Here is a 15,876-nt window from a genome sequence, read left to right as displayed (position 1 = left end):
AAAAGAAAAGAAAAGACCCAGAGCCTGCCTGGAAGGAGTCAGAGTCTAGTGGGGAAGGGCCTGCTACCAAGTAGCTATAATGCGATAAGATAACTGTTCTAATGGGTTGGTATACGCAGTGTTGTGGGAGGACTGGGGAGGAAGCACCTAACCGGGAGTCACTGAAGCCATCGTAAAGAACGGACACCAGGTTCCCTGGCAAACAAACACAGGAAGTGCGTTCTAAGAGAAAATAGAAAGTTATTACTGCAGAAATAGCTTACTCTTTTGTACTTTGTCAAATTTGTTTTTTTTTTTAACAGCTTAACAGAAGAAAAAAACCTCATAATAAAGGAATTTGAGAAGATACCTAAGCCAGGAGTAAGTCTTAGATGGTCTACAGTTTGTTAATACAACTGGATTCAAATATCCCTTTTGATAAATATTAATGTTTATCACAACAACCATACCCTGGGACATTTGAAAGATCCAAAAGTCTTAACTATGGACAATGCTGAAAGGAATAACTTCTGGAATAAACATAGTGATGCCTATTACAGGCTTAGCTATTTGGCATCTAATATAAGCTGTGTTTAGTTGGACAATATCTGCTTTGTTTTTAGAAAAAAAAGGGGGGTGTCTGTGGTTAGCACTTAAAAACATTATTTTTGCATAGTTATTACCCTCAGAGCTTCTTGAACATCTCAAGCTTACTATAAGACATTTTTATAAAGGAGATGTACCACTTATCCATTCCTGCATAACAAACTGCCCCAAAACTTAGTGGCCTAAAACAGCCAACATTTCTTATTTTACACAGAGGTTTCCTGGTCTGAGCTGGTTCAGTTGGGGCTGGGTGGTCCAAGATGGCTTCATTCATCTGTCAGCCAGTTGGCAGGCTAGCTGGTCTAAGATCACATGTCACCAGTCACATAGTAGTGGAAGGGTTTCCGGCCTCAAAAAAAAAAAAACAGCCTCAAGTGATGGCAGACCCCCAAAGCATAAGACCTTTCAAGCCTCTGCTTTTGTAATCCGTCATTGGTCAAAGCAAGTCACATGGCTAAGTCTAGAATCAAGGGATAGAGAAACGGGCTCTACTTTTTTTTTTATTAATGTTTATTTATTTTTGAGAGAAAGACAGTAAGAGCCAGAGAGAGAGAGAGAGAGAGAAAGGAAGAATCCTAAACAGGCTCCGGGCCCTGAGCTGTCAGCACACAGCCTGAGCAGGGCTCCAACTCACTAACCATGAGATCATGACCTGAGCTGAAGTTGGATGCTTATATGCCTGAGCCACCCAGGCTCCTCTGAGCTCTACTTTTTAATGATAAGAATGACAAATGTCTATAGGAACAGGAGGAATTGGGAGTCCATTTTTGTGAGATCACATTTTTTGTGATCTATCACACAAAGTAAAGAGAAATGTCACTACATTCTACACTGTTAACCCCTTCTGAATGGTTATATTTCAGAAGCATGCTGTTGGTGTTTTCATTCCAAGGCAAAAAAAACCTGTTTGTCATAGAGTAAAATACTACTTTTTTATACGTGTGTATATGTACGAGTATAGATATGTACATATACATATATAGCATATAAAATATACATTATTATATAAGTACCTACCTACCATTTACCACACAGATTTTATGGGAAAAAGAATTTTGGATTTTAGTTCCAGACCATAGGATCACCAATTTTATCCTCTCTCATCAGCATTGGAGGGTGGAGATATGTAGAAAACCCAGAGCAGGCTAAATGGATCCATTCGCTCAGTCATTAATAATGTGTAGATTTTCTGAGTACAAGGCTTCTCTCCCATAAGTCAAACACTCCCCAAATAATCAGGCAAGGGAACAAAGATGTGTTGAGTCTGGAGTGGAGGGCCTTTGGGGAGAATATGAATGGGTTAGAAAGAGGGGGATTAAGGAACACAAAGGGTTGGGTTTTCCAAATATGAACTCCTCAGTCTTTAATTCTCATGTGGGGTTCAGGTGAACCAGAAGCCCAAGAGTCAAAGATGGTTTGCATCTGATGTCAAATCACAAAGCTACTAGAAAATGGGCTGGAAATTTTCATTCATGCTTTTTTGGTATGAAATAAAAATTAACTCAGAAAAAGGACACATTGAAAATATAGGACAGAGGGGCACCGGACTAACTCAGTTGGAAGAGTATGTGACTCTTTTTATCTGGGGGTTGTGAGTTTGAGTCCCATGTTGGGTGTAGAGATTAAAATAAAATCTTAAAAAAAATAAATAAAATAAAATACAGGATAGAAAGGAGCCACTAGTAAAAAAAAAAAAAAAGAGTTTGAATCTAATGTAAAGTGTTTAATACATGAAGTACAACTGTCATGCCTTGATTGAAGATGTCAGAAGTCATTTTTGTATCTAACTTTGGAAGAAGTCATTTGTGAAACTCGAAACAAATATAATCAAAATGGTGAGTAAAATTATTTTTAATTTGATTTTTAGGTAGACAGATACTTGCTCAGGCTCTATATAACCTGATAATTTTTCTGACTTTTAAGGAAATGGAGAAGAAGATGAGAATATTGAGAGAAAGCACTGAAGAATTACGTAAGGAAACAATGCAGAAGAAATTAGAAATTAAAAATTTACGGGAAGATTTGGCATCTAAGCAAAAGCAATTACTGAAGGAGAAGAAGGAACTAGAAGAACTGTTGGAATATCAGGTCAACCTAAAGGTGTGTTACTTACATAAATATTTAAACATTGTTCCTCTGTGGACATAAAAATGCATGGTTATCAAGATTAACTACACAGGTTTGACAAAGAGGGGTAGCATCACACAAACTGAAATATTCAGCATTTTGACTGATCTAATCAAACTAAACCTGGGCCCTGGGAATTCACAAAAAATTTTAAGAGTGTTTGACAGGATCGCTCCAACTTGGAGCCCTGGCCCAGGGAAAAGACCTAAGAATTTTTTTCTACATTAGAATTGGATGTCACAAACACAGTGACTTCTTTGAAGAGCAACCAAATGTCCTAACCTCTTGCATATATTTGTATAACTTTACCCTTATCTGTGTGATTTCACTTTACTTTCTCCTCCCCATGAAAGTGACTAAGACTTTGTTTATGCATTTATGTTTTAGGAAATAATTAAAATTCATTTTATTTTGAAAAATACATAACTCTCAAAACAATTTAAATAACCTAGAATTATTTTACCTTTTTAACAGTTTATTTTTGAGAGAGAGAGCATGCGTGAGTGGGGGAGGGGCAGAAAGAGAGGGAAGAAGAGAGAATCCCAAGCAGGCTTGGCACTGTCAGTGCAAAGCCCAATGTGGGGCTTGATCCCATAAATGGTGAGATCATGACCTGAGTCAAAATCAAGAGTGAGACACTTAACCTACTGAGACACCCAGACACCCCTAGAGTTGGTTTAGAAACAACATCTGAGACTCATTGGCTTAAATGACAATTATGATTCACTTTGACCACTTTTTCCTTGAGGGTCTTAGAGCAGTCAAACACGACGTGCCCAGCTGCTACCTGGAACATAGTACCTCAGCAGAGACAGATTTACAAGGAGCCTAACAAAGCTAAAGCTTCAGGCCCCTCACTTGCATGAACCTCTTCCAAGGCCCTGTACCTATTTAGCATTTATAATTCTTTACTCTTTATCTTAGAGAGGCCCCCTGACAAATCATAAGAGTCTTAGCCTTACAAAATTTGGACCTGCCCCTGGACTGAGCGAGATCCCCGGGATAAATTCACTTCACTGCCATGATGTGTTCAACCTCCATGCATGTATTACCCCAGGCACCAAAGTCCAGTGTGATCCTTGGGCAGGAAGGGCTGTTTCATAATGCCTGCCCTGTACATAAGTGGCTTGAGGCTAAAATTGAACCTTCTGTGAATCCACAGGGCATAGTGAAAAGTGGTACTAGCCAAAATTAGCTTTTCATCTCGGCCTTACCACTTCCTAGCTGCGTGACTTTGGGGAAATTATTTAAGCTTTCTTAACACAAGTCTTAGGGTTCCCTAGAAGCAGAGTTTCTAGTATTCAGACAAATACTCATTGAGGGAGGTCTCTAAGGGGAATCTGATAGGAATGTCAGGAAAGTTGGGGAAGAAACTAGGCCAAAATGTGTTTTCAGGAAAATACTGGTCTCAACCTGATCCTGTGGGAATCTCTAGACTGTGAATTCCACCCAGAGGCAGGGGGGGATGGGCCGTGGTATCACCACATCAATTAGTCATTGGTCACAGAGAGCTGCCCCCTTCCCTGCATTCCCTATCCCTTGAGAAGACACGTCTGCTGAGCCAGTGGCGATCCTATGGAGAGGAAAACAGGCATGAGCCAACCCCCGCAAACCCGGAAAGATGGGTGGACATCCATAAAGGGAACAGACAGTATTCGTTACACTCAGCTACCTCCTCTTTAAACTGGTTACAAACCATGTCTTGTAAGGTCACTGTGAGTATTAAATGAAATAATTAAAGCACCCTAGACAGTAGAGGGAAGATAAGAATTCTACACATTGTACTTCTTTTCTATTTAACTCTGGTCTAAAATTACATAATGTAATATTCCTTTTCTTTACTAGGATGAAGTGGTCCACCATCAAGCTGTTCCTGTACAAATTGGAAAAGAGATAGAAAAAACAACACGCAAAAAAGTGTATGACTTAATATTATTTTTTAAGCCCTCCCAGCCCTAAGTTAGTGTATGCTCACTAAAATGAGAATATTAGCCATTGAACACATCAAATTACTATTACAACCTTTGAAATATCTGTATTTAGCCTTGCCTCAGTTGTGTGTATCAAGTTCATTAAAAGAAAGTAAGGCAGCATATTACTAACATTCATAACATTTATTTATGTCTCTTTCCAATTTATAAATTGAATCTGTATGGAGTGTCCCTACAGATGTTAACAGAGCTGTGCAAAAGATAAATTATTGGAATTTTAATGTGTAGAATTTTATGGTGTGTCAGCCAGCCAGAAGCCTAAAGCCCAGATGACAGTAACTCTACTTTATCATCTAATCACCTGGGGAACACCCCCAAACATTCAGACAATTTTGGAGGCAGAAATCATGGCAGAAGTTCTTAAGGTTTAGAGGAGCTCAAAAAAATAAAGATAAATGAAGAAACAAAAATTCTGGAGAAACCATGTGATTGCTCTGGTAAGGAGAAAGAAAAAAGCAGGCATTAGTATCAGTTCTAAAAGCCACCTTGTCACGACCACCAAAATTGAGAGATTCAGGTCAGTTCAAGAAGGCTGGTCAGGGAGAGGGTAGATCCCAGAAGGTGGTAGTGGGGAGCCAAGGAGGAAGTGAGGAGGCTGGACAAATCACTGCCCTCACTGGCACTCAGTGGAGACACCCCTAAGTCCCGCTCATCTGTGATCTTCATCCCACTTCTGAGTTCACCACTAGCTCTTCTATCGCCTCTTCAGGTAGTAAAAATAGGCAGAGACAGCATGAGCTCGAGATAAGGCAAACGTGTGTGTGTGTGTGTGTGTGTGTGTGTGTGTGTGTGTGTGTGTGTATACACACATATGCATGTATGTATGTAACTGTATCTGTATGTATGTACCGCCCACAGAGAAATGGAAAAGAAAAAAATTGTCTTAGAATATGAACTTGAAGAGCTAAATGACTTCCTAAAGAAAGTTGAAACCAAAATTAATTCCATAATGGAAGAGAAGGAGGATGTAATAAAGGAAGTTGAAGGCAAACGAGCCTTACTTGAAATAAAAGAACGAGAATATAACCAATTGGTCAAGCTGTTGGAATTGACCAGAGAGAATGAAGCAACTTCACTGACTGAAAGGTTATATTTATGTGTGTCTGTCATCTAAACTTGTCTTCAGTTTCTACTTAAGGATTCAAAACATAATCTCAAACACATTTATGTTGATTCAATAAATAGTTTATAGAATTTTGAATAGATTTTTACCTTTATTAAAAAATAAAGTATTTCCCAGTATTTTTCCCCATTGTTTACTCATCATTTTCCTCAATTTCTTGTGACCAAATCTCAAGGACACAATGTTTATATTATTGTAAGTTTTTGAAATGTGCCTCTGAAAAGTATATCACTGGAGTATGCTATAGTTGTGGGATCTTTCCTACATATGAATGGTATTCCTCAGGTAATCATGACTTTTTCCTAATGGGAATAATTTTGTGGTCCACGCAATTCCTTGGGAAGGTGTTAATTCCTATTTGTAAATAAAATTTTAGGGAAACTGGGAACCTCTGTCTCTGCTGAGCTGCTATTTTTAAAAATATTTTTATGTTTATTTATTTTTGAGAGAGAGTGAGTGGGGCAGGGGCAGAGAGAGAGGGAGACAGAATCCGAAGCAGGCTCCAGTCTGAGCTGTCAGCACAGAGCCCGAAGCTGTTGGGGCTCGAACTCCCGAACCATGAGATCATGACCTGAGTTGAAGTCAGACGTTTAGTGGGGTGCCACCCGGGTTCCCTCCATTTGGGTTTTTTTTAATTAGCCTGGGACTTTAAATGATACCAACTTACAAATAAAGTTGCTTTTAGCATGATTTAACGTTGGATTCTCATACGAGGATAGTTCTGTATGAATATGCTGAGTATGCTGTCTTGAGAAGCATGAAGGGCAGTTGATGACAAATCACTTTCATTTTCTCTCTTTTCCTGGAACAGAGGAATCTTGGATCTCAATTTACGAAACTGTCTCATTGACAAGCAGAACTACCATGATGAACTCTCTCGTAAGCAAAGAGAAAAAGAACGAGATTTTCGAAATTTAAGAAAGATGGAGCTACTCTTGAAAGTGTCCTGCGATGCACTCACTCAAACTCAAGCACTGCATCAAAGGCTTCTATTAGAGGTGGGTGCTGTGCACCACTTTTTGATTTTTCAAGATCCGTGCCATCTTTTTGAAGTAAAGATATGTTAAAAAGTTGTTTTTGCTACCAATAAAAAAATGGAAAACAGAGAATGCTAATTTTAAAACTGCATCAAACCTATCATAGAGGCTCTGTCTTAACGTTTTTCGATCTCTTTTTGCTAACCCAAGGTTAGAGACGTGTCTTATTTGAATCAGGCATCAGCTTGGCCAGGGGAAGCAGTGAGGCCATCCAGGTCTGGAAGAGCTCAAGGCTTCACTACAGAGTAGGACCAAGTGGACCACTGTCTATACCAGTTGAAAGAGTCAGATCCAGCGTGGTGTCACTGCAGACTGCAATAGTCAGGGACTAGATCAAAGTTTGTCAGTCAGCCTGCACCTCCAACTAGCCAGGGTGCAACAGAACCCAGTGGCAGGCTACCTGGGTACTTCTGAGCAGTACCAATGATGTACTCCAGTCAGAGGATGCTCAGGATAGCTGGTATCTTCTCACTATCTCTGTGCTCCCAAGTGAGGGTGTTTGGTCTTGTTGCCTCTGCACTCTCCTCCATCAGCAGCCTCTACTAATTGAACAAGTACTTCTGAAAGGCAGTAGGTCCTTGAGCAGGATGCATCCTTTGGTGGAAAAGAGAGCAGTCTCTGAGGTGAAGCAGCCGGGTGTATAAAAACCATACCCATTCTTTTCAGTATTTTCATGCTCTGTGACCATAAGGAGGTTCATGACCTCAGAATTTTTTTTTTTAATTTTTTTTTTCAACGTTTATTTATTTTTGGGACAGAGAGAGACAGAACATGAACGGGGGAGGGGCAGAGAGAGAGGGAGACACAGAATCGGAAACAGGCTCCAGGCTCTGAGCCATCAGCCCAGAGCCCGATGCGGGGCTCGAACTCACGGACCGCGAGATCGTGACCTGGCTGAAGTCGGACGCTTAACCGACTGCGCCACCCAGGCGCCCCATGACCTCAGAAATTTAAACAGGAGTTTCCAACTCTGCTAGACACTACTGATCCTAAGCTATACCTAATTCTCCTCTCCTTCTGGGCATGTGGGAAGTGTATACTTCCCTGCAGTTGAACAGAGTCACATGACTAGTTCTGGCCAATAGATTGTGGATGGAAGGGACAGCCCTTCCAGCCCAGAATATCTGATTGCCCGTGTGAGACCCTCTAGCTTTTTTCCTCTCCTACAGCAGTTGTGGAAGTACATGATGATACATAAGTGCTGTAAAATGGAAGCAGTCCAAAGGCTCAGCCAATAGTGGTCTTGGACTCAGGTGCCTGGGTGGCTCAGTCAGTTAAGCGTCCGACTTCAGCTCAGGTCATGATCTTGCAGTTCGTGGGTTTGAGCCCCACATTGGGCTCTGTGCTGGCAGCTCGGAGCCTGGAGCCTCCTTTGGGTTCTGTGACTCTCTCTCTCTCTCTCTCTCTCTCCCCGCCCCTTCCCTGCTCATGCTCTGTCTCTCTCTCTCTCTCTCTCAAAAATAAACATTTAAATTTTTTTTTAAAAATTGTGGTCTTGAACAATCATCTTGACTGTCCATAGGCTTTGTCAGAGCAAAAAATAAGACTTTATGGTTTGGAGCCATGATAGTTGGGGGTTGTTTATTTCTGTAGCATAACCTAACTTATTCTGACTGAAACGCTAATCTTTAGCAAGGTGTGGACAAAACTGGTTAGGGTTAGGAGTGTTACAAATGGCATTCACAAACCTTTTTTTTTTTTTTTTTCCCTATCTCAGTGGGGCAAAATATGCTTTTTACACTTTTGCAAAACAAAGAGAACAGTTATTTATGTTTCTCATATACTTTTTTTTAAATTGTTTAATTTTTTTATTGTTTCTCATATACTTCTAATATTTTTATTATAGTTCTAGCAAGTAGATTAATTCTTTTTATCACTGTGAAATCTCTTTAGAAATGCTTTTTGCCTTTGATATTAGGACGTTATAAGTTATAATAGCTTTTTTTGGTTAGATTTTGCCTGTTATTTCCTTTTCCATCCATTTACTCTTACTCTTTCTGTGTCCTTACTTAGATGTCCTTTATATGCAGCACATACTTTTTAATATCTGGTCTGAAAACTTTTACCTTTTAGTTCTTGTATTCAGTCCAAAAACATTTCATGTAAGTATGGATCTACTTGGGCTTTTGCCCATCATATTACTATTGCTTTCTCTTTGTCCCATTTCTTTTATGTTCCATTTTCCCTCCTATATATCTTTCTTTTGGATGAATCAAAAAAAAAAAAAAATGAGCTGTTCTACTTCTACTTTCAATTGTCCTATTTCCCCCATTTTAGATATGCTTTAGTTAGTTCTGCATTCTCTTCCCATCCATTAGCCTAAAGGTTACAACATTCATCCTTGATTTTAATTAGAGTACATATAAAGTAATAATTTGCTACTTTCCAGACAGTGCTAGGTAGAACCTTTGAAGACTTTAACTCTGTTTGCATTTTCAACTCTTACACCTTCAAACATATTTTTTTAATCCAACTTTTCAAGTTATTCTTGTTAGGAGCATTGGTCTACTATAAGCTATTCCATCTTAGCCCAGGTCCTGGCACATTATGATGGTTAAGTTGGAACTTTGGGCAAACACAGACCCTGTGCTATCTCCTTATATTTAAGAGTAAGGCACAATAAAGCTAGTTGGGAGCTATTTCTGATGATAAGGCTTGCCACTACAGGTTAATCTGGCTGGACACAAATATATATAAGGAATGGCCTTGACCAAAGGGGAGATTGCAATAGAATGCTCACACATTGTTCATATTTTAATAAATAAAAGCTTTTTACAGTAGGACACCTCTAGCTATTAAATTCACAAAATAGCACCCACTGAATATAAAATGAACAGAAATGAAAACGTATTTTAAAATCCTCTTGGGGCGCCTGGGTAGCTCAGTAGGTTAAGTGTCCGACTTCGGCTCGGTACACAATCTCATGGTCCCTGAGTTTGAGCCCCACGTTGGGCTCTGTGCTGACAGCTCAGAGCCTGGAGCATGCTTTGGATTCTGTGTCTTCCTCTCTCTCTGCCCCTCTGTTGCTCTCACTTGGTCTCCCTCTTTCTCTCTTAAAAATATATAAACATTAAAAAATAAAATAAAATCTTCTTCCTTCATTGGTTTTGAGAAAAATCTGGTTTTGCCCTAGCGTAGTTTGTTTCCATGAGAGACTATGTTCCTCTTTGACCTCATGGTTTATAATTAGCCTGGCCACAGTCCTACGCTGGCTGGCAGCACTTGAAAATAGTCACTCCCAGACTGAGTGAACATTTTAGCCTTGCACACAGTCCAAAAAGGAAGGAGATAAAAGGTAAGTATGAAGAGTTCCCGCTACTCTTCAGACTTCATTTTCCCCCTAGAGAGAGTTGTTTGATTCTCCTATTGCTTTGACTGTAGAGATTCCAGAAATTCAAGTCACAAACCTGGTGAAAGTTTGAAATATTTTAGGAAAATATCAAAGCTTTAAAGAAACTGAGGTTCTTTTGATATCAAATAATTGGGATGTTTACTGCCACAGAATCATGTCTAACTTCTTAACTTTTATGAAGGTTACTGATGTTTGTTCATGCACTGAAAATGTCTGGAAGAACAGACACTAAACTATTAACCGTGACTTGTGGGGAGTAGTATGTGAAGGAAAAGTAGGGAGCAGGTGTTTAATTTCTTACTTTAAACACTTTGTTTTGTTTGGTTACAATGAACACATTTTTTTTCTAAGTGTGAAATGCTACTCTATAAAAACCCAAACATAGAACTAAAATAAATAAGCTTACAAAACCTGCTGATATATGCAATCTGAGGCTCAAATGTAGTGGTAAATATCTCGTCACCCCAGTATTAGTACATAACTAGAATATAGCTAGAATCAATTTGGCTGCCAGAAGTAACAGAAACTCAATTATAGTGACTTAACTAAATAAGGGATTGTTTTATTCACATAATAAAAAGTCCAGAGGTAGGCCCAAGATCCTCTAAGCTCTTTTTTCTGTCACCTTAATGTGTATATTTTGTTTTGAAGGTCACAAGACAGCCATTCCACCTTTAGGCATAAGATCAAACGAACATGGGGAAGGGCAGAGAATAAAAGGCATATGGCAGCTTGCTTGGTTGAGGTGGTGTTTTTTAGCAGGAAAACAATCACTGTCCCAGGGGTCCCATCCAGCAGACTTCCATTTACATTTCACTGGCATATCCTGGTCACCCCCAGCTACAAAAGAGTCTAAGGAATCCAGGATACATTGCAGCTATGAACAAAACTGGGGTTTTATTAGTAAGGTCAAAGAAGAGGGTGGATATTGGCTAAGCTACCAATGGCCCACCTTGATACTTCTCCCACAAACCAAGCATCCTTAATTCCTGTCTCAAACTTGAGGGTTAGGTTTATGGAGACTTAAGAAAAGTATCAGAGAAGCAGCTAGCCAGAATCCAAAAATAAATACAATTCATTGCAGTATTGTTTGTAATTCAAAACACTCAGACATTTGTAACCTAAATGTCTGAGACCTGAAACCAGGAAAGTTCATTAGGGGCTTTAATTGACAAGAGAAGCTAGTGAGTGTGCCCTCATCATATCTTCTGAAAAGACCTTGTAAGGTTTCTTCATCCCAGCTAGCATTCATACACAGATTTGTCTACACTTGGGAGCCAAGCATTTGGAGTAGCCTGCTTCTGGGCACCTGTGGCAGGGAAGTACACAGGAACTGGGACACTTGCTGGCCTTCCTCTGAAAGAAAGAACTCTACTTTCCAGAAGGAGAAATCAGACTCTTTCCATCTGACTTCTTAACTCGTCCATAAATCTTCCCTGATTATTCAAGTCTAGTTTGAGCTGTCCCTTTCCTGACCTGATATAGCATTTACCCGCTCCTCAAAATCACAAATTCTGTGTATTGTTATATGGATTTCACAAGACCATGTCTCGTCTTTCTAATCCAGGGTGTGCTCCTCAGTAGCTAGCTCTCCATGGTAGGATGGAAGCAGGACATCTTGGGCATTGGGGGGTACAGAAGGTGCTACTGAAGATACACAAGTTCATGGATTTGGGGACATCCAAAGACTTAGTTATTTTAAGAGAGCAACACAAATCTCAGAAAGACACTGTTAAATCACTAAACAGCACGATCTTTCCCTCTTGGTACAGATTTTAGCCAATATTCCACCTTAGTGCCTAGAAGTGTGAGCTGTCACATAGGAAATAAACTATCAAGTTGGAGTCATGTGCTTTTGGTATAAAAGTCTGACTCTAAACCTGCTCTAACTCAAGTATGCTGTCAGCACCCGAAGATAACCCTTCCTGTCTTTGGAGGGTGTTTCCCCAGAAGCTGTTGTGTGTCCCCCTCCTCCTCTCTGCTTTCTTCTCCATCATAAAGAATCTGACAATTTCATTCCTAAAAGACAGCAAAAACTGATAGAATGAAATGTTACTTTCTCCTGAAATTCTTTAGCAGAAGACAAAAGCACAAGCCAATATAATAGAAATGTAATGGTGGAATTTCAGGTATCAAACAAAAAAATGTAAGAGGCTTTTCTTTTGGGTAAGAACTTTTTTCCAGCTACTCATCAAATTACTACATATTGAGTAGCCAAGTATTCTTACTAGATTAATAAATGGTTCCTATTTTCTTTTAAGTTTATTTATTTAGAGAGAGAGTGCATGTGCACGAGCAGGGGAGGAACAGAAAGAGAGGGAGAGAGAAAAAATCCCAAGCAGGCTCCACACTGTCAGCACAGAGCCTAATGTGGGTCTCGATCCCACAAACCACAAGATTGGGACCTGAGCTAAAATCAAAAGTCGTACACTTAACCGACTGAGACACCCAGGTGCCCCTAAATGGCTCCAATTTTTTTAATCTATAAGATTTCATAAACACATTTATATTTTATAAGTATGATAAATATCACTTGAACATGCCTGTTTCCAAAGTGCTGAGTTATGAGTTAGTGAAGCAGTAAAATACAATGTTAGATTCATGGACTCTGAGTCTATCCTCCTGGGTTGGCACCTGTATCACTGAGACAAGTTGCTTAAATGTCTTTGTTCCTCCTTCTCTTCATCTGTACAATTAGAGAGAATAATATTATCTACCTCATAGGGTTTATTGTGAGGATTAAATATGACCATACACATAAGCACTTAGAACCTCTCCTGACACATTGTCAATGCTCTATAATTGTTAGCAGCTATTATTAGCAAGATTTATTTCCAAATGAAGGTGAAATATTTGCAATTTGTGAATTATAGATTTTTGGCAGGTTTTCATATTTTAGTTTACCATGACTTCATAAAGAATATTCAGCATAATAATTTGCCCACCATTTGCAAAAGGTACACAGTGGAGTTGACTACATGACATTGAAGATTTCTTTCTTGTGTAAATAGTGGTTTTAAATTTTTATTTCCAGATTGAAGCTATCCCTAAAGATGATTCTACATTATCTGAGAGAAGGAGAGAACTCCACAAGGAAGTTGAAGTGGCTAAGAGGAATTTGGCTCAACAGGTCAATATCGACTCTTATCTAAGCTTCTATCTAAGGGTGATTAATATGAAGTTGTGGTATTTCTAACTGTGCTCCACAAAACTTCATCAATAGGAGAGTCATCAAATATAGTATGATCCTATTTAATGTGGGTCTGTTTCTTCATCTCAGGGTCTACTTGAACCCCACGTTAAATAGGAGAAAAAGGATGTGTTTGAACAAACAAAATTATACAAATTCATGAGATTTTAAAATAAAAGGGCTACTGATTATATAATCGGATTAAAAATAAGCAATAAATGTTTTATTTCACCAATGTCTAATTTTAAATTTTCAAATTTTGTTTATTCAAGCCACTGTTAAAGTATTTTAAAACATGATTTTATGTCTCTTCTTTTTCTTCAAGTTACTTGAAAACAAAGTCTGATTAAGAAAAACTTCTATCACATTAAAATGCTAATACTTGCGCATTCTTTCCTAAGATAAAATACTTGGAGCTAAAGCAGTCAAGTTACTTTGTTTTATGTTCTAGCAAACTAACTTCTACATAGGAAATTAAAAAAATGTTAAGATACTGGCCCTAGTGTGTTTCTTCAAACAAATAAGTTATAATATATGGTGTTTTTCAAAAGAAAATCCTATCAGAAGCTGAGTCCAAGTTAGTGGAACAGCAACTTGCAGAAGAAAACAAGCTTTTAAAGGAGCAGGAAAACATGCGAGAACTTGCCTTCAACCTTGTCCGTATGACTCAAATCAAAATTGATGAGAAGGAGCAAAAATCCAAGGATTTCCTGAAAGCTCAGGTAATTGCATTTTTGTAACCATCCATTAATTACTATACAAGTTCAGGATAACCTCAATTTCACATACTGTTCATTAGAAAGCTGTAATTGTCTCCTTGAGTTTGACTATAGAGTTTCCCCAAACAAGACTCAATCACGTACTGAAAAATAGTTTCAGGATTTAATAAGCAGTAGTCAGCAATCTAGAGGAAAAATGAACTGCGTCAGTGGCAATGAGCAGAGGATTTGAGCACATGACGATTTCAGTAAGAAAACGGTGGGTGCCTCCGGGGGACAGGGCTGACATAGTGGGCAGATCTCTGTGATTCCCCACCATCTCACATGGTGAGATGTGTCCAAGAACAAGTCAACAGCGGTAGCATTAAACTGCTCCCCATCCCCCCACCCGTGCCTCCCAGGTTCACCAAGCCAGCGTTGTTTAAACCAATGCGAGGACTCCCTTATACTACTCCACCCCATGACTTTCCTGGGCTCCCAACAAACTAGCAGAGCTGACCCAGTGCAATATCGCCAACAAAAGAGCAATGAAACCAATGACAAAAACAACTCTCCTGTGATGCTAGCTAACACTCTAACATGACAATCACTGTGTTCCACAAAGGGATTATGTTCAGAGGTTCCCTGTTAAAAACGAATATGATATGACACATTACAAAAAGAGAATACCTGAATTTACCATGTGACCCAGATGTTGGCTGTTTCTGAGGGCAACCTTCATTCTGAGCAAGCATTGACACGGGGTGGCAATCTCCTAGGAAAAGCGCCTGAAAATCATGGCTTCTGTTTCTCACAAAATACCACAGGGGGTTCCATTTCTAACATGTGTCAAAACTGACTACAAATCATCTTCCTTCAACTATCTTCCACAAACTCTTCATTTACCAGCCCGGCTGTGACGTCCATACTCACTCCTGCACTCTCTTAAAAGTTTCCCAAACCTTTCCTCAAAGACAACTCCTATAGGCTTTTTTCTTTCTCTCTTCTCTCCTTCTTTCTTGTCCTTAATTAATTCAGTTCAGCTGGCCAGGCAATTTTCAGATCTCTTCCTTACAGTTCCCCTACCCCCACCCCAAACTGCACAACCCAGCTGGCTAAGATAGAATTCTCCTTAATGGACAGGAATGAGATCAGGTGCAGCTGGGAGTATTCATGTTAGTGGTGCTGAGCTTTTTTTTTTTCTTAATTTCACACATAATTTTCATATTTCAGCAAAAATATACCAATATTGTTAAGGAGATCAAAGAAAAGGATCTTGAAATCAGGATACACAAGAAGAAAAAACGTGAAATTCATCGGAGGTAAAAGAATTACATGACGATTTATCTTGTTAGGCAGGCAAAAAATGAATTTTATTTCATGAGTTTCAAAAACACTTGTGTTTCCACAGACTCAGAGAGTTTGCTAAACTGTATGACACTGTTCGAAATGAGAGAAACAAATTTGTTAACTTACTTCACAAAGCTCACCAGAAAGTAAATGAAATAAAAGAAAGGCATAAAATGTCATTAAATGAACTGGAAATTTTAAGAAATAGTGCAGTTACTCAAGAAAGGTAAGTGTAATAATAACTATTGTCTTTTCAAAAGTTTCTCTTCTGATTCATTGAACTCTAAAATACCCTGTGGATAATAAAGTAGATAATAAAGTAGAATAAAGTAAAAAGTAGAAGATAATAGTCTTACAAAGCTGTAAGAGCCCTTGCTCAAAGATACTTTACAGATGACAGTCTAAGCATCTGAATGTGATTCG

At 39.0% G+C, this 15,876-nt stretch overlaps 1 protein-coding gene across 3 annotated transcripts in view; it reads left to right on the top strand.

Annotated features, from left to right (window-relative positions):
- CCDC146 (coiled-coil domain containing 146) overlaps positions 1-15,876 on the top strand; it is a 116,516-nt gene that overhangs the window by 84,699 nt on the left and 15,941 nt on the right. For all 3 annotated transcript variants that reach the window (XM_040472842.1, XM_040472845.1, XM_040472843.1), the window contains exons 5-13: positions 303-360; positions 2,509-2,685; positions 4,558-4,631; positions 5,562-5,789; positions 6,638-6,824; positions 13,250-13,345; positions 13,957-14,127; positions 15,337-15,425; positions 15,515-15,679. In XM_040472842.1, coding sequence (XP_040328776.1) covers positions 303-360; positions 2,509-2,685; positions 4,558-4,631; positions 5,562-5,789; positions 6,638-6,824; positions 13,250-13,345; positions 13,957-14,127; positions 15,337-15,425; positions 15,515-15,679 — 1,245 coding nt within the window. The remainder of the gene's footprint in view (positions 1-302; positions 361-2,508; positions 2,686-4,557; positions 4,632-5,561; positions 5,790-6,637; positions 6,825-13,249; positions 13,346-13,956; positions 14,128-15,336; positions 15,426-15,514; positions 15,680-15,876) is intronic.

This window comes from Herpailurus yagouaroundi, unplaced genomic scaffold (assembly GCF_014898765.1).
Source record: "Herpailurus yagouaroundi ecotype Mexico unplaced genomic scaffold, PumYag 100, whole genome shotgun sequence".
In the NCBI taxonomy this organism is placed as follows: domain Eukaryota; kingdom Metazoa; phylum Chordata; class Mammalia; order Carnivora; family Felidae; genus Herpailurus; species Herpailurus yagouaroundi.
The sequence above is the reverse complement of the archived record's forward strand: the minus strand, read 5'-3'. Positions and strand labels throughout refer to the sequence as shown.